This window comes from Manis javanica, chromosome 8, assembly GCF_040802235.1.
Source record: "Manis javanica isolate MJ-LG chromosome 8, MJ_LKY, whole genome shotgun sequence".
Classification (NCBI taxonomy): Eukaryota; Metazoa; Chordata; class Mammalia; order Pholidota; family Manidae; genus Manis; species Manis javanica.
The window spans coordinates 21,847,435-21,869,020 of NC_133163.1; the positions used below are offsets into that span (position 1 = coordinate 21,847,435).

The 21,586-nt window shown below is 36.1% G+C and overlaps 1 protein-coding gene and 1 long non-coding RNA gene across 7 annotated transcripts in view; one reads left to right on the plus strand and one right to left on the minus strand.

Moving 5' to 3' along the window:
* The window catches only part of CEP128 (centrosomal protein 128), a 397,887-nt gene that overhangs the window by 372,625 nt on the left and 3,676 nt on the right, over positions 1-21,586 (plus strand). For all 6 annotated transcript variants that reach the window (XM_073242024.1, XM_073242028.1, XM_073242029.1 and 3 more), the window contains 3 exons: positions 2,005-2,082; positions 5,976-6,089; positions 17,250-17,358. In XM_073242024.1, coding sequence (XP_073098125.1) covers positions 2,005-2,082; positions 5,976-6,089; positions 17,250-17,358 — 301 coding nt within the window. The remainder of the gene's footprint in view (positions 1-2,004; positions 2,083-5,975; positions 6,090-17,249; positions 17,359-21,586) is intronic.
* Positions 1-21,586, minus strand: part of LOC140850718 (uncharacterized) — an 80,048-nt gene that overhangs the window by 29,550 nt on the left and 28,912 nt on the right. The window lies entirely within an intron of this gene.

Genomic DNA, 21,586 nt, shown 5'->3' on the forward strand with positions numbered 1-21,586 from the left:
TGAATTAAGCGGAAGGGACAAAGTACTAAATCCTTTCAATGAACTTGCAAATGAAGATTTTAAGAACTCAAAGAAACAGCACATATGACTGTCAGTCTCAGTATGGTGAAATAAAGGTGAGTCTGCTCTTTTCAGAAGTCACATCAGAAAAATAAGAATATCAGGAAATAGAATCACTCACTGATTTATACATTGACAACTAGAAGACATCTATAACTCCAAGTCGGAGAACACTAAAAGAAAAGTGGTAAAATGACTCAAAACGGAGAAAGTAAGATCAAAGTGCCTGTCAAGGGGCTGGTGATGGGAAGCAGGTATTATTCACCCTGCCGAATCTCAGCAAGGCATTTGAACTGGAGGTACCGATCGCTGCAGACGGAGAGGACGGAAATGCGTGTGTTGAAAGGGGCCTGCAAGGAGGAGTTAGGCCCTCACTCTCCCCATCCCTGCCTCAACACAAAGCCTGTGCAGACGTAAGTGTATGCTCTGGAGAAGCTCTGGACTGGAGACGTCGGCAGACAGCAGCACTGGGGTGAGATAGGGGATTTCAAATGGGAAGATGAAGTGAAAGTGGGTGCGCCAAATGATGAGAACCCTGTCTAGTTCCAGAAAAACTGGGCTCCCCTACAGAAAAAAACCCTCACATGCTCATAATTTGGAGCCTCTCCCTGTCAAAAACAAACAAGAAAACCAGTTGACCATCAGATTAGGCTACAATGTAATTGTAATTCTGAGGTATGATTTGTAATAATTAACACCCTGCTATGCACTGGTACCTAAGAAGCCCTGAAATGCATGGTTTGACACCCTAGGTTTGATGTCTCCTTCACGTGAAGTCCAGTGTGGTCTCCGGCTCTCCTCTGTCTTGCAGCTCTGCCGTCTGGAGCACGGGGCCTTCAAGACCCCCATGGCCGGGGCTGTGATGGAAAAGAGAGCACACACGCTCTTAACTGTCTCATCCCAGAAGTGACACATGTCGCTCTCATTTATGGTGTGTTGTTTGGAACCATTCACATAGGAGATGTTTGGGAGCACATGGAATATTGGGTGGTGACTAACTTCTCAACAACTCTGTGCAAACTTATGTCCCGCTTCTTGCAAGACACTTCACTTACTCCTCGTGTACCAGCCATAGCGTTTGTTGTTTATTTCACTGATAATAGCAATCCATTTTAAATTTCAAAGCTAATATCTATATGTCTATTATATATTTATGATAGCTAAATATCAAAGCTAATGCCTACCTAATATGTGCTGGCCCTGAGGGCAGGACTAAGAATACAGAAATGCATATGATAAAGTGTCCGGTGTCAAGGTTATTCTACCATTTAATTTCTTAGTTCACATTGGCTTTGAAATAATTTTCAGGTCATCCCTCTTAATATTTATATTGGTGGGTATAAATCAGTGACCAGCTAATCAAAGACCATCTAAGTTATGGATTTATAATCAAGAGGATCTTGTGTCCCTGTCACAAATATTTAATTTCAGGTATTTCTCCCAAGACTTTTGAGAACTGCTCCTCTTCTCCTTTTAAACTAAAATAATTATTGAGAATTCTTTTCTTCTTTATAATGGCAACATGTGAGGATCTTTAATATGCTCCATAGATAAGTAACTGCAAATTCATCTATTTCTCAGTATTACCTTGTGGTTTATTTCTGATGTTCACTGAAGCAGGTTTCTAAATTAATATTTAATATGAAATGCTCTAAAGAAAGTTTTGTGGCATATCAGTTGAAAGCAATTATCCAGAAGAGTTTTATGTCTGAGTCAGTCTTGCAAATGCATCTCATATGCTTTATGAAAGGAAATCATTCTTCTGCTTTAAAAAGATATATTTATCTTAGAAAGACTATTATATCTGTTCTTACTTGACTTTCTAAATCTACACCTTGAACTACTTATACCAGTGGACAACTGATTTTTAGTAATTGGATTCTGAGAGTGTTGTAATTATGAATTTTTTATAATGTTTGGTTTCCTTATGTTTGTTTTTTTCAGAGTACCCAAGTGGCCTTGGACCATCTGGAGTCTGTGCCTGAGAAACTGAGCCTACTAGAAGATTTCAAGGACTTCAAAGTAAGAAAGAGTTGGTTTGTCTCTTTCAGTATTCTTTTCTCAGCAAGCACACTTGACATCTTCCTGATAGGCAGAGAAAATTGTAGGGAGCAAGGAAAGACTAAAGAACACTGGGGACTTCTAACACCCCATTTTATCAGAGTTTCTTGACATTTGTAAAGTCATGATTAAAAATGATGGAACTTACCTATTAGCACAATATAGGGAAATAGAGATTTTTACCCCAGTAGATACTCATTTGGCTGCCTAAAGCTTTAACTATAATTTAGAAAAAAAAACAACAACTCAGATTTAAAAGACAGAAGACAGACTCAGAATTACATTGACAACAGATAACTTTTTGGACCACCGATTTAATTTAATTTAAGAATTATCTTCTTTTTTTTAATTACAAATTTCCAGAGTACTGTTTTAGAGATAACAAAGGCTATCCCTAAACTGTGATGTATGAATTCAAATCCACATAAAGTTTTATATTTTATATCTCATGCCATTTATTGATTGAACTCTAACCGCAAAGCATTTCATTATCAAGCTAATTAATTACATGTGTGGATTTACCTACTGTAATGTTTTGTAAGTTCCTCTAGAGGAGAGATGCAAAGCAAATAACCCTGCCACCCAGTCCTACCCGACAAGGTCCAGGCCAGGGAACATTTTTGCATATTCCCTAGGGTTGCATATGTAATGGGCAATTTTAGCAATTTATAATTTCTTGACCCTGTTTGGCTGAAGTTAACAATGACAAAGTTTTCTTTGAAAACTATTTAACCTCTTATTTCACACTGGCTTTAAAATATAACCTGTTATTTTATGTTCTTTTAAATCTAACTTATCACTTGAGTATATAGTGAATAGAAATGTAGGCTATTCATGCCACATTGACTTACTGGAGGCGCTGATACAAAGCGGCTCTCACGGTCTGCATTATCTTAAAACTACCTTTAATAAAGCATATTATGGTAGCTCAGTAACAAAACATTTTTTTATTACTGGTTAAGCTGACATGCCCGTAAAATCCAGGCTATCACAAATTCAACAAAACCAAGTGTTTCTAGTGTATTTTACTAAAGTTTCCATTCTTTTTCATGATTTGATTATATATTTAAAGTTTAAATCCCTGTCAAAGAATCATGAAACCAGTGTCCAAGAGGGTGTGTTTTTTTCTCACCCTTATATTACCCAGTATGGATAGCAGACAATAAGTTAACACCTATATCCTTTCCACCTTGCTCTCTGTAGCTAACAGAAGTCATGTAAGTGAATAAAGGGCAGACAAGAGAAAGTATTGGAAACAGGTGGCATTTGTCACTCAAACAGATGCCTGTCTTATACCAGCATAAAAATAAAAAGACTTTCACTTTTTTCCCAGTAGTCTAGACTGAAAAGAATATTCGTAAGTACAACTTTAAAGTTCCATTCTCTACTATTACCAGATTTTTAAAATTATTTTTCATTGCGATTATATACAAGTCTAACATATATATATATATATACACACATACACACACTGACAAAAGAGTGCCTATATAACAAAACTTTTAGAATATTTTTCAGAGTTTAGAATTGTACCTTCTAATGTTAGTCATTAAAATTGAAGACTTTAGCTTTAAAATGTAAAGGAGTTCATCAGCAAGTGTTATGAACTACAATATCAGGCACTAGCAAGTACTTCATATGACATTGTTTCAAATCCTCAGAGATACCCTATAGATGGGCATTATTTTCTCCTATTTTACATCTGAGGAAACTGAAGCTTGGAGTATTAGTTGGAACTGGGATCTGATTCTGTGTCTTAACAAAGCCCATCTTTGCTCTACTGCCTCTGGCTTGAAACCCACTCTATATGTAGCCAAAGCCACCTACATGATTAAAAGAGCTCATTTAATCAGTTTAATGAAAACAACTAAACATAGGCTTAAATAAGATACATAAAGCCATTGGATTATTAGATAGAGTCATATTTTCAAACCCTTAAAACTTTCTAAGAATCAGTACGCTCTGAACAAAGCACAGAGGCCTAAGGTCTGGTCCAAGCTCATGCACCCAAGAAAATCACTTAATATCTCAGAGGATATTTCCATATAACGAGGGCTTAAACAGTGTTATCTCTGTGGTTACTACTCATACCGGCATTACTAGCAGATATGTGAAAATGTACGCTGTAGTAAACACTTCATGTAATATGATACCATAGTCTCTCATAATACTATCATATTCACTTTGATAATAGAGTGTAGGACTCTATTATCAAAGTGTGAACAAACCTCATCCTATTTAGTCTTTATTCTTCTTTAAATATGACATAGTCTCTCTCTTTATATTGTTTTAAATTTTATTTAGAAAGAAGTGGTCCTCTTCTACAGTCCCACATTTAAACATTGTATATTTAGTTTGATGGAAAGGGAATAGCATTGGGTTCTAAGCTCAGTTCACCAAAAAAATGCCTAGCCTTGGGCAAATCATTCTAAATTTCCCTGGGCTGTAGGTTTTTTATAAAAATAAGAAGTTTGGGTGCTGGGCATAGAAGCCACAGGGCATAAATCTGCAAAGAAGTAAAAAGCTAACCTTTTCAAACAATATGGCTTCTCTCTCACTTACCAACTTTACATCTCCCTGTATGGCCCCGGAAGATGACTGGTTAGCCAGAGACGGGTAAGATTCCTCAAGGGAGGAACAACCTAAGACAGGCACAGTCGCAGGGGGGCCATCAAATGGGAAATTGGGGATCAACAGAGGTGAGACTTAGAACCTCACCCCTCCTGTTTTGAGAGAAATCTTCTGCATCCATGGATGTATTATTGCCCTTGTCTAGCTTGGATTAACACATAGTCTACAGGCACACACCTGATCATCTACATTTGCTCTCTTACAGCACTAAACTATGTTTTTCTACCTTTATCTTGCATCTACCTACCACTTAAGCATTTTATTAAAAATAATAATAATAATAATAAAGGGAGAAATGTGGGATCCACATATAAATCAAGTATAAAAATCAAACGAATATTCATATTTGACCTGATTGTTTATAGTTCATAATGCGTGATCAGAACCGAAAGTTTCTGTGATGACTGCCCTTGCACTGTTCACCATGCAAGAACTTATTCACTATGTAAGAATTTGTCAATAAACTCCTAGGGAGTATGTGGGGAACTAAATCCCAGAGATAATTTTTCTTATATGCAAAAATTAGTTGCCCTCATTTTATTATAATTTCTCCCTAATTCATAATAGAAATGTCTAAATAACTGGCTATAGTGACTATTTGCTGTATTCCATTGTTTCACCCCAAAAATGAAGGAAAAGTAGAAAGAAAGGAAGGGAGGGAGGAAGGAAGGAGAGAAGGAGGGAAGGGAGGGAGGGATGAAGACCCTGAGATTTTTGCTTTCTTAATTTCTCTATTACCTGAATCTTCTTCCACTTTTGAGGGCAGATCAGGTATCCTTAAGCTTAAAATTCTATGTGATAGTTACAAGGTAGATGTTGTTTAAGAACTAGTGAAGAAAAAAGTCTCTTGTTTTAAAGGTAACTTGTTTTTTTGAACAAAGAGAATATTTTGATGCCCAGCACTGCTCCAGGAGACAATACCCAACCTCCAAAAGTGTCAAGGTGTCATTAAGGTCCATCGTTGGAAACACAGTTACTTGAACCTTTTTCCCTTCAACTTAAGGGAACTAGTTGTGAAAGAATGCAACTAAGCAATGTAAGATGCTGTTTCATTTTTACGGCAGCATCAAAGCAAGCATTTCTTCCTCCTGAGGGTCCTATGAGTCCCTGTATCTCTCTAAATGCCTATAATTATTATCTACATATAAATGGTTTCTTATTCTAATTTCAAGTACTGATTTTTTCTTTTATCTACCAGTTTAGACATTTTGTTGTTTTTTTAGGGTTCCTGCGGTTCATCCGAGAGAACTGATGGGAGATACCCTAAATTCAGAGCCCGCAGAGAGCCTCTCCAGCAGCACCAGGATGACACCAAGCACAGAATCACAAACTTCAAGGTAATGTCCTTTATGTACACTTTCAGTCTTTGAACCTTCTCTGTGTTTATGGCTACAGCCCTTTAAGCAGCGACTGCAGGGTTCATATAAGGATACTTGTAAAAGAAAAGATACTCTTTGATGTATGAAAGAGATTTTCAGTTATGTGGGAGTTAAGGAGAAAAATCCAAACATTGTGCTTATGTCTTTTACCTGAGAACTAGTCTTTACATTTATGTCATTGTTGCTTAATATGTTGTTTCTCTATGGGAACTGATGTTGATTTAGAAACCTGTGCCAGCAAATCCCTGGTGTCCTGGTTGGTCAAAGACTGTGTATGGTTGCTGACTCTCCACCTAAGCCCAACTATTGTCAGTGCTCAAGTCCCCCATAGATAGTAGTTTATAAACTATAGTTTTGATACTTGCAGTAACTCTTTCCCTGAGGCTGTGTACTCTATACTACTACTTCATTAGTGCGGAACCAACCCAAGAGACTGCAAAGATTTGACCACAGTGACCAAAAACCTACCATTCCCTAGAGTCTCCCTAAGGACCACTTGGGGTGTCAGTGATTTTAAACTCACCTGACCCTAAACAGTTACAGAGCAGGGCTTCTCAACTTGACGTTATTAACATTTGGGTCAGATCACTTTTACCATAGAGGCTGCGCTGTGCTTTACAGGCTGTTCAGCAGCACCCCTAGAGGCCTCTCACTAGCTGCCCGTAGCATCCTCCATTCTGAGTTGTGGCATCTTAAAATGCTTCCACACACTGCCTAACGTCCCCTGGCGGGCAAAATTGGCCCTCATTGCGAACACTAACCTAGAGAGAATCCAGCTATATTCAAATATACACTCCAAGTCAGTTAAGGAAAGAAAAAACTGTTAAGGTCACTTCTGGCTTTTTGTATTCTTACAGACTTCAATATGTATGAATATTCATTGCACTGTATATATTTGTTTATTACAGCAAAATATAATTATGTCTAAGAAGCTTTTTCTCTCCTCTGAATATAATTGGATACAAACCTCAGTGGATATAAAAACAGTGCTCATTTCCTTAAGTCCTCCGTTAGCATGCTTAAAATGAGCACTCCACTTCCCTCATCCAAACAGAAGCTTAGCACGATTATGCCACATTATTGATACCCTTATTGTGAAGAAGCTGTCCTGTGACTTTGTACCTTTACCTTTGTGTTTTATGGATTAGTAGTATAGACTATAGTGGAGACCTCATTGTTTCACATAGCAAAGTTTAAGTTTATTGACTCACCTTCCAACATTCCCATCAGGTCCCATATACTCAAGCACTTCTCCTCCATTTACAGGGGTTGTGCTAACCTTAAACAAAAATACAAGGCTTGATGATGATAGCTAATAATAATAATAACTACTTATTACTGAGCCAGCCATGTGAAATTGCTCTTTTTCTAGGTGTCACATGCTTTATGTGCATTATCTCTTTTAATCCTCCCTGCAATCCTGTCAGGCTGGCCCCTAATGGTTATAGAACAATTAAATGGTTGAATCAGGATTAAAATCTAAATCTGCCTGGCTACAGTAACCTATATCCTTGACTACTAGGCTATTACAGTATGATCTCATATACATTAATTTTTCTAGAAATCACCAAATGTAGGACTATATTTTTAATATATAAAAGTCAGTTGTCTCCAAAAATACATAAACATAATACATGCCTCTTAGTTCAACAGAGGTCTAGATTCAAATGAAACCTTTAAAATGGTATTTCCCAATACAGTTAGATTTGGTATCAGGTGAATCAGTGTTATCCAGTAGCACCCAAATTGCTCTAAATCAGTGCAGCTTCCATAACAGCATATGGCAAAGCTATGAATATTTAACATGTTTGGCAAGTAATCTCATTGGAGTTCTCTTTCAAATCGCATTTGTAGCTAAAGAGGAAATTGGGGCTGGCTTGTAAGTGAGGCCAATGCTTAGAGATATGAGAAATAAGTTTGAAGATAGTGCCAGTATAGGAGAGGGCGACGAAGCACATTTTATGATGACATTGTTCCACATTGATACTACTTAAACATTTTAAAGCATTGATCCATTTCAGAGATGGATATGTAGACTATCACCATATGTAACATGTCTGGCCTGAAATAATGCAATAATATAACACAAAACTCAATTTCATCACATTTTTTTGTAACCATTGGAGAATAAAATTCGGGAGCACATTTTTGTCAGTTGTAGATACCAATGATATTGGCTTATGTGCTTTTTATGAAGACTATTTAAAAGGACTGAGAGAGGAGGCAGTTTCAGATGAAATGAGCTCAGATGAGCAGTGAGAAAGCTGTTAATCATTTCTTGGCCTCATGGATAATCAGACAAGCTTCCTCTAGTTAATTATTGACTTTCTAAAGAAAATGCTTCAAATAAAAGGCATTGGTACAGAGAGGATGCCCCAGTTTCATAAAACATTGTTACAGCAACTATTAACTTCTCATATTTTGCTAGGACAGAATTCAAAGAAAAAACACATTGCAGCAATATGAATTCATTGGTTCTACTGAAAACTGTGGTTCTAGGAAATCAATTGCTGTGGGATTTACCTCAATTCAACAAACATATACTATGTATTTATACTGCAAAGCATTGCTACCTGTTAGAGGTTGGGATCCAAGACATATAAAGATGGAGAAGGCATGATCTTCACAGAGGGAAGTTATCTATTGCTCTTAAATCCTCATAAATAATTCTTGCACAGTTGTTTTAGAGCAAGAGTCAGTGAACTACTGCCCATAGGCCAAATTTTGCCTGCTGACTGCTTTCATAAATAAAGTTTTATTGGAATGCAGCCACACTCATTTACGCACATATTGTCTCTGGCTGTTTTCACACTCAAAAGCAGTGTTGATTAGATGCAATAAAAACTGTATGGCTCAAGAAGCCCAGCATATTTACTTTCTAGCCCTCTATAGAAAAAGTTTACCAACCCCAGGTCTAGAGAGGAGAGAAATCACCAATCTGGTCTTTCTTCCTTTGCACATACAGGAAATACTTCCTTGTCTTTATTTGCCAACCAAATAAATACTACTCTTTGGAAAGTCATAATCCTTATCCATTCATTCAGCAAATATTCATTGAGTGTCAGCTATATGCCAGGAATGTATTAGACAGTTCAGACTCACATTAGTGAACAAAATAAACAAAGATCCCTGCCTTTGAGGCACAACCATTCTAATTGTAGGATATTCATGTTTGTTGTTGTGTTTTTAAAGTATAACATTCAACAAACATTTATTGAGTTCCTTCTGTATACAGGCACTTCAGTAGAGGCTAGAGAATGGCATATTAAGAAGCATCATTATCAACCCTTCAGAATTCAGAGCCTTCACACAAACAGCTAATAGTGCAAAGGAGAAAGGGGTTAAGTACTACAATGAAGACCTCAATAACCTACAGAGGGAGTTCAGATGAGAGAAAGATGCTCCAAGTCTTTTGAAAAGAGATTTGTGATGACAAGGTACAGGGGAGTGTTTTAGCCACATCTGTTTGGATCTTAGCTTTGCAGGTGTAGAAAACCCTGACTGCCTTCCTGTTGACAGACAAGTCACTGTTGGAACCGCAGAATCATGTTGGCAACTGGCTCCTCATGTTCCTGATGACGGAGGGAGGCAGTGGGGCATCCAGCATAACCACACCAGTGCTGGCGGGAAGGCTTAGCAGGAAGCGTGCCATTCAGGTTCCCTTTCAATCAGGCTAGAGCCATCTCCTGCTGCTTACTTCTGTGGCAATAGCCAGGACAAAAAAATGACCAGATTTCTAGAAACCTCTTGAGATTTTTCAGCAGGACCAACATCCACAATATGCTGAGAGCATAATGTAATATTGTACCAAGCGGACCAAGTTAACTGGACAAAGCCTAATCTAAAAGTTTATTTTAGAATTCTGTTCAAAACTGAACTGACACATTTTCTCTGTCTCTGTGTAGACAACAAAAGTATTTCATGGTCTCTTTTCATCAAGCCTAATTGGGTTTCTGTAGGACATACAGTCTTCCTTGCTGTCCCAGCTGTTTGAAAGAGAACAGAATGTTCAAAAGCCAGCCAGTAACACAACATTGCTAATCTGAATTCATGGAGGAGCACGCTTTTGTCCAAGAGATCCCCCTTTGTTACCTGCCCTTTTTGCTCTCTACACAGACTAAATATCTAAGTTGCATTAGCAGTGGGCTTTTTAGTAAAATTACATGAGGCATGTTTTGTTCCCACCCTTCCTCCTCCTGGAAGAATAATGACTTCCAATTTCTAGTTGAAGAGTTAGTATGCAACTTCTTTTTAAAGAAGCAGATGTTTTACTGGATAAGATGAGCTAGGTGACGAAGTGTGCAGTTTATGAAGGAGGAGTTTGCCGAAGCCCTGCATCATATTTGTTCAATGTAAGCATGTGCACACTGTGAGTATGTGCTTTGCTCCTGGAAGCTGTTTCTCCCTCCTTGAATCTCTCTGGCTGTTTTACACTTTGCTCATAGCAATTAATGGCTGTTAGCACTTCTTAGGTCAGCTATTTCTGTACATATCTTAGATCTACAAAGAGTAGCTTCTAAAACATGCTATGTATAACTCCTGGTGCAATTTAAGATCTTAGGTGATTTTCATTTAATAACTGTTAAAATGTATCACTAGTGTATTTTTCAATTTTCCAAATATTGCTTGAGAACAGTAGCAGCAGCCGTGGGGGAATTTGAGGGAGCTTTAACTCTATAATACCTGTTATCTCATTTATAACCACCTACGTCCTATGCTTTTGATAAGAAATTACATGTAAACTGCTATGCAAATGTAGTTCCATGTTGCTCCTAACCCCAACCAATTTACCACCCTTTAAGCTTCTCTCCTACAGAACGGTTGAGGGTACAAGGCTAATCTTTAAGTTAACCTCAGAGGAAATAGTAAATGTAACTATAGGTGAATACTGAAATGGGGGAAATGCTGTTCTATGAGATCGTATGACTTCTGAGGGAAGACACTGTCTGCCACATCTTTGAACTCCAGATTACAGTATGACTGTACAATAAACATTAAATTGGTGATTACATATTTTTTTTTCCCTTCAGTCCTTCTGGAATTCCAACAAAAATGTAAATGCTATTTTTCCAGTCATGCTTAGATGGCACATCTGAGATCTTGTAGGCAATCAAATCATGCTGAAATCTGAAGAGATTTTTATTCTTTTGTAGTGATCAAGACTAACTTGCCAGCCATAATACTTACTTAGCTGATTTCATCTAGCTCTTTAAAAATTAAACAAAAGATTGCCAAATGAGTTGGCATTTTTCTTTGTTATAAAATCTAAAAAGAGCAGTGGGTCAAAGGTCCTTTTTAGGAATCAATATGGGTACTTAGATGAGCACATTAATTTTTAACCTGCTTAAGCCCCACTCTACCAAACCCAGTTCCCTTAACAAGCCATTGCTTTCACGCTTTCCAGTAACTTCCTCAACAAGAGCATTCGGAAAGGAAACTCACTGTAAGGATACAAGTTTAATCACTCAAATTCAAAATTCTAGATAGTAAAAACATAAGGAATGCCAATTGAATGTCTTACTCGAATTTATTAAACCCATCATAACATATTCACCCAAACAATCATTTCCTTTAAAATAGTCACTCTAAGAGAATAAGCACTGATTCCAATGGGAAGCCACGGTTGGAAGAGCTTTGCCTCTCTGTCTTTTTTTAAGTCAGTGGCACATTCTTTTGAGTATCCTTGTTTGTGGCAAATTTTTACCCACTATGAGTAGATTTGGTTTCTGAAAATAAATAAAAGTCATGCGGAGCCAAGACTGAAGTAAGCAAGAAAAAAACTGAGCACAATCTTTTTCATTAGTGAGTAGCTAGGAATATTAAATTTCATACAGTAAAGTATCAATTGGGTAAAGGTAAATATATCAGCTGGCCTGATCTAGCACAGTATTTTCGTTTGTTCATCTGTGGTTGAGTGTGGCTTGGGGTTTATAGTATTGTTGTGTAAAATTGGATTTCCTGTGGTAAGATAGTTTGCAGAGTTAGAATTATTGGTTGTTTAGTAGTTCTGTTCGGTTAGATTACAATCATAAAATAGTAGTTTTAGGAGGAACTTAGACATGATCTTGTCCAGTGCCCTCATTTTTTTACATGAAGAAACTGAAAATGTGAGAGCGGCAGTCCCCTATTTCCCAAATTTCACCCATTAGCAAGCTTTCATTTCTTCAGTTTGGTCAAGAAATGATCACATATGACCATTTTTGGGTTTCTTAATGCAAATGGATTGTGCTAAATTGTGGAATGTTGGGATGGGTAGAGACAATGAAGGCCTCACCCTCTTAGAGGTGAAAGGCTAAAAATAGCAGCCATGCACACTGAGGTGTGTGCAGGTGTCTTTACTTGTAAACTATCTGCCTAGATTAAACTTTCATATAGGAATACAGTTTACAAATACAGCTTGAATATTTTTGAGCACTAATAGAGGATTGCAAATTAAAAGTGGGTTAAGAAATTGAGGGATAGTGCATTGTTAGGCTGGAGACAAATTCAGAAAAACATTCCTGCCACAGATTCAGAAACACATAAGTGTTTTTTTCCTTCTCTCCAGGGGAAGGGTTGGATAAATTAAATTATAAAAAAAATTAAATGTATCATGTGTCTTCTAAACTTTGAACTTATATTCCTAAGAGAAAAATACTTGGTGGGCATCATTAAATATTAATCATTAGAGATCAGTTTAGCAAAGAGATTTACTCAGGTTGGAACAGCTTTTAAGAAACCAGTTACAATGTGGGTTATGAAAAAGAAATGGAAGAAACCCAGGGAAAATATTAGAAAATGTGAGTCTCTTCACCCAGTGGAATTTTTGCAGGAAATTCTGGCTAACTAGCTTGTTGAGACTTAAGACAGCAATAAAAAAAGGTCCTTGTGCTTCGGACATAAGAATTGGTGAAAAGCAAAAGCTAGGATTACTAAAATTGCAAAGAATCTTCCTTTATAACCAATATTTCCTTTTTAGTATTTCATTGAAAGATAGGAATTAGAAAGAAACATTCATTTTATGGTCACCTTGTAAAATTTATTTATATAGAAATTCTACAAATTAATTATCAATATATAATTGGAGGACATGAAGGTGCTTGTTCATATTATGTTGATTGTTCAAAGGGTTTGTGAAACATTTGTTCAAAGGTTCATTTCATTAGTTATATTTCAAATAATATGGGGGATTCTGACAATTTGAAGACTTATAAAATGTTGGAACATAAAGATATATCAGAGATAAGCCTCCTCATATTCTATGTATGAAAAAAAGAAACATGAATGGTTGAATAAGTCAACAATTTTAATGGGAAGGGATAACAGTCCTAAATTGTAAGTACCTATTAACAGAGCACTAAAATATATGAAGCAAAAAGTGATAGAAGTATTGGGAAAAAAATAGGCAAATTCATAGTTTTAGTTGGAGGTTTCAGCATTCCTGTCTCAGTAATCAGTAAAACAGTAGGCAGAAAATCAATAAAGATAGAGAAGATTTTGAACAACACTATCAGCCAAATAGACCTAACTAACATTTATAGAATATTCCACCCAACAACAGCTGATTACCTGTAATTTTCAAGTGCACATCTAACAGTCTCCAAAACTGTATTCTGGTTAATAAGTCTCAGTGAATTTAAGATGATTAAAAGTAAACAAAGTGTGTCATTTAAGCACAATGTAGTGAAACTGGAAATCAGTAACAGAAAGATATCTGTTAATATATCTTATTAAGAAATTAGAAATTAAACAACATACATCTAAATAACCCATGGGTGCACTAAGGTAGAAATCAAAGGATACTTAGAAAATATTTCAGCTCTATAAAAATAAAAACAATTTTCGATTGTGGAATTCAGCTAAAACAGTGTTTTAAGGGGAAATTTATAACATATTAATAATATTAACAGTGTGTATTAGAATGTACACATTTATAACATTAAATGCGTATATTACAAAAGAAGAGTCTTAAATCGGTAATACGTTTCCAACTTAAGGAACTAGAAAATGAATAACAAATGTAAGTTAAGTAAAAGAAAGGGAATAATAAAGATAAGAACAGAGAGAAATGAAACAGAAGGCAGAATAATAGGGGAGGAAGAAGAATTGTTATCATTATCATTAATATTTTAAGAGCAAATTGTAGAACAATCTGTGTGTTGTGATTCTATTTGTATTTCAGGAAAAAAGGGAAATGATGCAAATTGCCAGTATTAGGAATGAGAGAGGGCTATTACTAGAACACCCATTGAAAGGATAATTAGGAAATACCAGGAAAAACTCTGTCAATAAATTTGACAACTGAGATGAAACGGATATAAATCAAAAGCCTTAAAATGTCACCTCATAATTCTACTTCTAGGAATCTATGTTAAATTAGCAAGTTGAAAAAAAAGGTACCAATCTTAAATTTCTGACAGTAACACATAAACTAAGGTATAACCATACTGATGCTCATGGTGATGGTAAATTCCAGTATATATAACATGACATAGAAAAAGAAACACAATTGTCAGTAAATGGTGATCTCAATATGCAAAGATATTTATAAATAAGAGCTGGAAAACATAGACCCTTAAGTTAAGCTAATAGGTTTGTTTTTCATTTGTTGGACTATTTTCTTCTTAATTTCTTCTGTATTTTCCATATTTGCAAAGAATGAAATATGTCGGTGCCATATTTTAACTCCCATTTGCCAAGAAGCTGGTTTTATGGGTAAAAATATAAATTGTTCTTTTCCTGTAAACAAAAAAGATACCACCTAAGCTTTGATGCCAGTTGATTTTGTTTTAAAAATGTAAAACCATGCCTTCTGGGAAGAATGAAATCAGATCTGAGTGACCTAGTGCACTTCGTCCTTCCTGGGGTAGGCGCATTCTGAAGCTGTCCTTGCACCATCTGTTTCATAGAGCGAGACACCCAGACCTCCTCTCCACACCAGTCCCCTCATTGCCTTTCTCAGTCCAGGCGTCAATGGATGAAATGTGAGTGTATTTGCTCTCCCTTAGTTTTTCTTTTCATTTCTGCCCATAGCCATCAAAGCATCTTTTAGCAGGAAACCATTTATTAAGCTTTTCCCTTTTATGCTTCATATAGACACCTTGATCAAATTAGAGATTTCTAGCACTGATTGAAAACATAACTCTCTATTTGTGCATCTTTCAACTCCACCCAGGCCTTTAGTATTTCAACATCGAACCAAGTTAGCTAGTTCTGTTGGCCCTGGTCTGGTTGCGCCCTGACAGCTCATTTCCTTTCCAGAGAGCCTATAGTGAATGACTTCCTTTTTCTTACAGAATCCCATTATTAGTAAAAACTAGAAAACCTCAGGACCTTCATATTAAGTAGACCTAACCTCCCTTTTGGTACAGGGAGTCTAATGATCTTGAACCATCTGAGGCGTATGTCTACACTTTTAGCTCAGAATAAAGGGACCTTTTACAATTTTATGTGAACTTGTTCACTGGGGCCTTTCTTTTGCATTTGTATACATGCATGTGTGACAAAGAAATAAAATATAAACTTGGACCTTGGTGCAGAGAATGGCAACTAAACCACCAGATGATCATGGTGCATGAAGCCCTACTCTATGCACAGCCATGTTTTGAGGAACCTGGGCCACTGAGCCCACAGTCGTTTCATCCTCCTTAGAGCCTTTCAATTGGTCTCCCCACTTCAACGCTTGTGCCACTGCATTCTGTTCTCCACCCAGAGACCAGTCATCTTTGAGAAATATAAACCAAAGCCTCTTTTCCCTCCTTAAAAGCCTTGATTGCCTTCTGATTGTACTTGAGAAAAAAAGTCCCCAATCCAAATCCTACTTCTGGATCTCTCTGTGACCACTTCCAGGCTGTGTGCCCAAGCTGTGGGGACTTCCTTCAGTTCTTCAAACACACCAAACTCTCTCTCACTTCAGCACCTTATACAAGGCTGGAACAGCATCACCTGAGCACCATCTCCTGCTCCACCTTACCTCCCACTTTCCCATCCCTCCACCCGTAAGTTTTCTCCTGGCTGATTCATTGATTCATACTCGGCATTCAAATGTGGCTTTAAATGTCACTTCCCAGAGGGGCCTTCTCTGGACCTGAAATTTAAATTTAGTTCTTCTCATTATTATTTCATATACTTCTTATGGCACTGATCATAGGTTTTCATTGTATTGTGTTTTCTGTATTTTCAATGCTTTTCTCTCCTACAATCCTGATGGCTTCATGACCATATACCTCAGCATTTTGTTTGCTGGTGGACCAGTATATAGTAGGTGCCCAATTACATTATTGTTGCATGAATGAAAGAAAAAAGAAGTGTAGTAAATAATTAGAAAACATTGATGAGAAAAAAATTAGAATTTCACTATTAGACCATAGATTAAAGCATCTATTTTTAATTTATTTAATTAGCAAATTATTTGAAGTTATAATTCCTACTTCAGCTTAGGTTTGGAGAAAAGGACACATTCATGCAACCCTTGAGGAGAAGGAACTTTTCTGTGCTCATTTTTGTTTATGTATTAAATATTTATTGAATGAGTAAGAGGATTAGTTATAATCATTATGGAAGGTGGTCTAACTAAATGTATTTAAAAACATCACATTGTTTTTATTGACCTGGCATTTCTACCTAAGAATTTATGATAAGGAATAGTTCTAAATATGGAAAAGGTTATATATTTGAAGATATTTCTTACAGTGTTATTTACAGGAGTGAAACAGGGGAAAGCACCTAAGTGCCCAGTAAAGTAATAGCTTAGTAAACAGCATATATCCTCTAGCTAGTATATGAGTAACACATAAGCTAACAGGTAAGGTAATATAATGACTTCAGCAATCTTTACAATATTAATGTAAATAAATGAAGAATATAAAGTCTTACAACAACATTTACAAATCCTATCCACAGAAAAAAAAAGACTAGAAAGAAATGTCATGATGTTGTTATGGTATGGGTGATTTCCTTCCTTCTCTCTTTTCTTTAGCATGTACCTATTTTATTTCTCACAAGGGTTTTAACTATATCAAATCGTGGTATAACATAACTTCGGTATTGAGGTTCAATTTCACTTTCAGTACATTTCAATGGATCCTGATCCTTACGTTTTGTAATCATTGAACTAAACTGTTGTGCTCTCCTTTTTAGGATGACAGAATCTTCCCTGGAAGTCCCCACGCCCATGGGTTAGATCATTCATCCTTTTGGCAGGATCACAATTGCTTCCTGTCTAGTCCACGATTTTCACACTTGAATTGTAAGTAATGATGTCACTGTACTAGATTTTAAATAGATTTAAGAAAATGCAACTCATGGAAAGATTAAAATGTAAGGCAAGAACATGATAGTAATATTCATATTATAAGCTTGAAAAAATTGCCATTGTGAATCATACAAATAATGCCCCTCAGGTACATTTATAATATTACCCAAATAACTAGAAAAAAAAAGAAAAAAATGGAATCCCTTCTTTTCAGAGCTTATACATCTCAGAAAAAATTAAAATGAATCACCCAAGGTAATAATCTTAACTAAGCAAATTTTTGTGTGGAGTTCACCAGTAACTGAATGAGTGGGTAAAGGAAGCTAAATGGTATTATGATAAAATTCAAATGATCAAAAAATGGAAAATCTTACCATGGAACTATTCAGACATATATAACCTTGTGCTAATAATAAGAATACTAGTACCATTACCCTCTAGATTTTGTTCTGTGAATATGCTGTAAATGTTGATCGCATGTCATCAGTGTCATAAGGTGTGAGTCTCGTGACCCAAGATACCATTTTCCAGGGTCCAACCCCTCCTCTTCTTTGCTGTATTTATTCTTCAAGTTTCAGCTTGTATGTGACTTCCTTAAAGAAACTTTTGGAACCTGTAGTTTTAAGTATGGTTTCTGTTATGAGTGCCCAAAATGCATTAAAATTTCCCTTACCTAGTCTCAGAATAATTATAGAGTTATTTGAGTGACTTTGTTTACCAGTTCTTCTCTTCACCAAGAGTGAACTCCATGATGACTGGAGTGGTGTCTGTTTTGTCCATGACTGTTTCCTCAGAATTCTATGTAGTACATAACACATAGCAAATGTTCAATTAATATAACATGAATGAGTATATGAGTTGTTTTATTTTAATTCTACTTGTATCCAAACCATTGGGGCTGAAATGTTATCCAATGGATTTTTATTTAGATAATACTTTACATCTTCAGTTTGCCATGGGCACAGAATTCATACATTAAATCTGACAACTCTGTCATTTAAAAAAATCTAACTTGCTGTAAAATAAAATGCCAAAATAAGCCACATCAAAGTAGGTCAAATCTAAAAGTGGTAATTCTCATTTTTGCTGATTGATATTCATAGATTTGTTGGATAAATATTATCAGTTTCTGTTAAATGGTTTGGTTTTTATTATATCATGATAATTTTATTCCAGAAGCTAAGCATTTTCTCTTTTCCTGTCCTAGCCATTTTACTAAGTGATTATATATATCTGCATAAACCCTCTGCTATTCTAATTTGGCAGTCATCCTTCAATACTGATCGTATCTCAAGTTGTTATAGAACCTCAGAATCTGATATGTACATAGGCCAAATCTTTTATTGTTCACATTAAGCAATGGAACAATTTCCTCAGATCTATTTGATATCTGTAAACATGGAGGAGGAGATTGGGGGCACAGCACCGTCACACCTCATAGCATCCCATCCACTAAGACATTCCAGCACACCATGAGGTGAGCACAGAGGTCATTGTTCTAGTGCTGTTCCATTTTGCCATTTTAACTTGCATAAGGCTCCCTAGAAACACAACTAAAAGCAAGACACTGGGGGGAAACATCAAGATTTTTAGAATTTTATTTCATATTATGACAGGCAGTGAAAAAAACTGTATTCGGCTGTCCACTCAGTAGCATTTCATGACCAGCTGTAGTCATTTCTCTGAGATATATTCTGCACAAGAAGCCATAGGTTTCTATATAAATACAATGGCTCAGAAGAAAATTAAGTTAAGTAAGAATATGGAAAAATATTGAGGACATACCTTAGATAAGAAAGTACTTACTGTAGGCTGTATTGTAAAATCTTAAAATTTTTGCTTAAAGTAAAACTGCATTTAATTTATTGATAAATTATTTAGTTAGTTATTCATAACCTATATTTTACTATTCTTCTTTTTGACAAAGTTTTTAATGGCTTTCCTTCCACAACTATCTCCATGCTTTTTAGGATACTTTTAGACATTTAATCATAAGTACCTAATTGTTAATAATTTTAAGTGACTGAATAAAATATATCTAGAAGCTGTATTTATTACAAGCATATATTATTTGCTTTTCTGGTGAACCTTGAATTTTCTGTATGTTTTTCATAATGTAGTGTTTTAGGAGAGGATTAGGATCACTCTCAATACTTATCCATTTTTGTAGCACAGATATTTTCAGCTTAGTTATAGAAACTCGCCTGTGATTTTTCTTTAATCTTTAATCCTCTAAAATTAAACAGGAGAAATATCAAGACCAACAAAAAGAAAAGTGAGCCTACAGTAAACTGATAGCATGGAGAACAGGAGATGTCTTTTAAGATACCATTAATGCCCTCAGAGATATAAGAGAAAATGTAACATCTGTTAAAAATAAGAGCAAGATGCTGTAAAAAAAGGAACACTGGATAAGAGATCTCAAAATTTTACAATGTGATAAAAAGGAACGTTGGAAAACAAAGCTGAAGAAACAAAAATAAAGAAAGTAGAAGAAAAAGAAGAATGGGACAATAGGGAAAGAAAAGATATTTTGAAAATCAGTTCAAGAGGCTCAATATCTGATTAGTGAGAGAACAAAAGCAGAACGGAGGCCAGAAGTAGGCAGATGGAAAGGGCCCAGCCAACAAGTCCCTGCTGCACATCTGTCATCCTGAGACTTTTCTTGACCTTCTTCCTATGTTGATGCCCATGTTTCTCAGATACCACACCTTTCTATGTGTGTTTCAGTGCCTTCTTTTGTGGGAGTACATCAAAGAAAGGGAGGTAAATGTTTTCAGCCTTTTGTATTTCTGAAAATGGATTTCCTCCACTCACACTTGACTGAGACTTTGGCTAGGTATAAAATTCTAGGTTGAAAATGACTTTCTTCTGGAGTCACTGCATTTATCTTCCAAAATCCAATATTGCTAGAAAACCTTATGTCTTTTTGTATTAACTTCCACTCCTTTGAAGTGAACTCCACCAGCCCTACCCCCCAGTCCCTATCCCTGGAAATAGTTAGGACCTTCTCTTTAACCCCAGTGAGTTTTGTGATGACATGCCTCCCTGTGGGTCTGGTTTTCTTTGGTTTTCTAGCTATTTGCTGAGTGGGCCCTTTTAATCTAGATACCCATGTTCTTCAGTTCTCTCATACTAAAGGAAGAAAGGAAAGATTCCATCAGGAAAATCTTTAGGAAATAAACAAAACATGGATAAGTCATTTGATATAGTTGAGCACTTAGAAAAAGACTCCTAACAGATATGCAACAGATTTAATTGAGCTATTAGAAATAATTATGGATGATCATAGGGAAAGAACAAATAAAATACAAAAACAAAAATAAAAGCATGGGTCAATTAAATTCCAGGAGAAAAATGAGCAAGAAAAGAAACATTGTCATATATGTATTAGGTTTATGTGAGCCATATTTACATAGTCATAATAATACAAATACTACTGATATAACTAGAAGTTCAGATATAACTATATATAGGGAGAATGGGGTGAGGAGAAGTGACTGGCATGGATAAGTCTAAAAGTGATAAATCATAAAATAGCAATATTAGCTACTTTTTCTTATAGAAATTGAAGTAAATACAGAAAGCTGAAAGAATTGATTGTATTGACTCTGGGGAGTGGGATTGTGGGATTGGGAGGGTCAGGGCAAGAAACTGTGATCCCTCTATGTAGGCCTTTGGTACTGTTGGTACTTTGGCTAATAAGGAATCTAAAAATAAAATGCTATGACAAAAACCCCAGCTTTATGTCTGACTAGCAAGTGTTCAATTTTCTTGTTAACTTCTGAATGGAACATGAAAGTTGGGGAATTTAGAGCAGTTCAGACCTGCATGGGGGCATGAGGGGTAAGTAACTCTAGATGCTGAGGCAGACATGAGTTCATGAGCCCATAGAGCAGGCTCCGTCTTCCTCAGGTTGGGCTTTGTCCTGGAGGAGGCCCTTTGTCTATGCTGTAGATGCTAAGGCATTCATTCTGCTGACTTAGGTGCCCTGTCAAACTGTGACCAGACTAGAGTGTAGAATCCCTGACCATGGAAAAAACAAAGGAAATGGGAAAATACTGCATAATTTGTGGTCTCTGAAATGATTCAGCATTAATGAAAGTTTGTTTTGAGTAGTAATTTATGTCAGCTTTGTGTAGTTCAGGTCAGTTCAAGAAAAGGTAGATTCCTTCTGCCAAGAAGAAGGGAAGAAATGTATAAATTGTAAGTTTATATTACC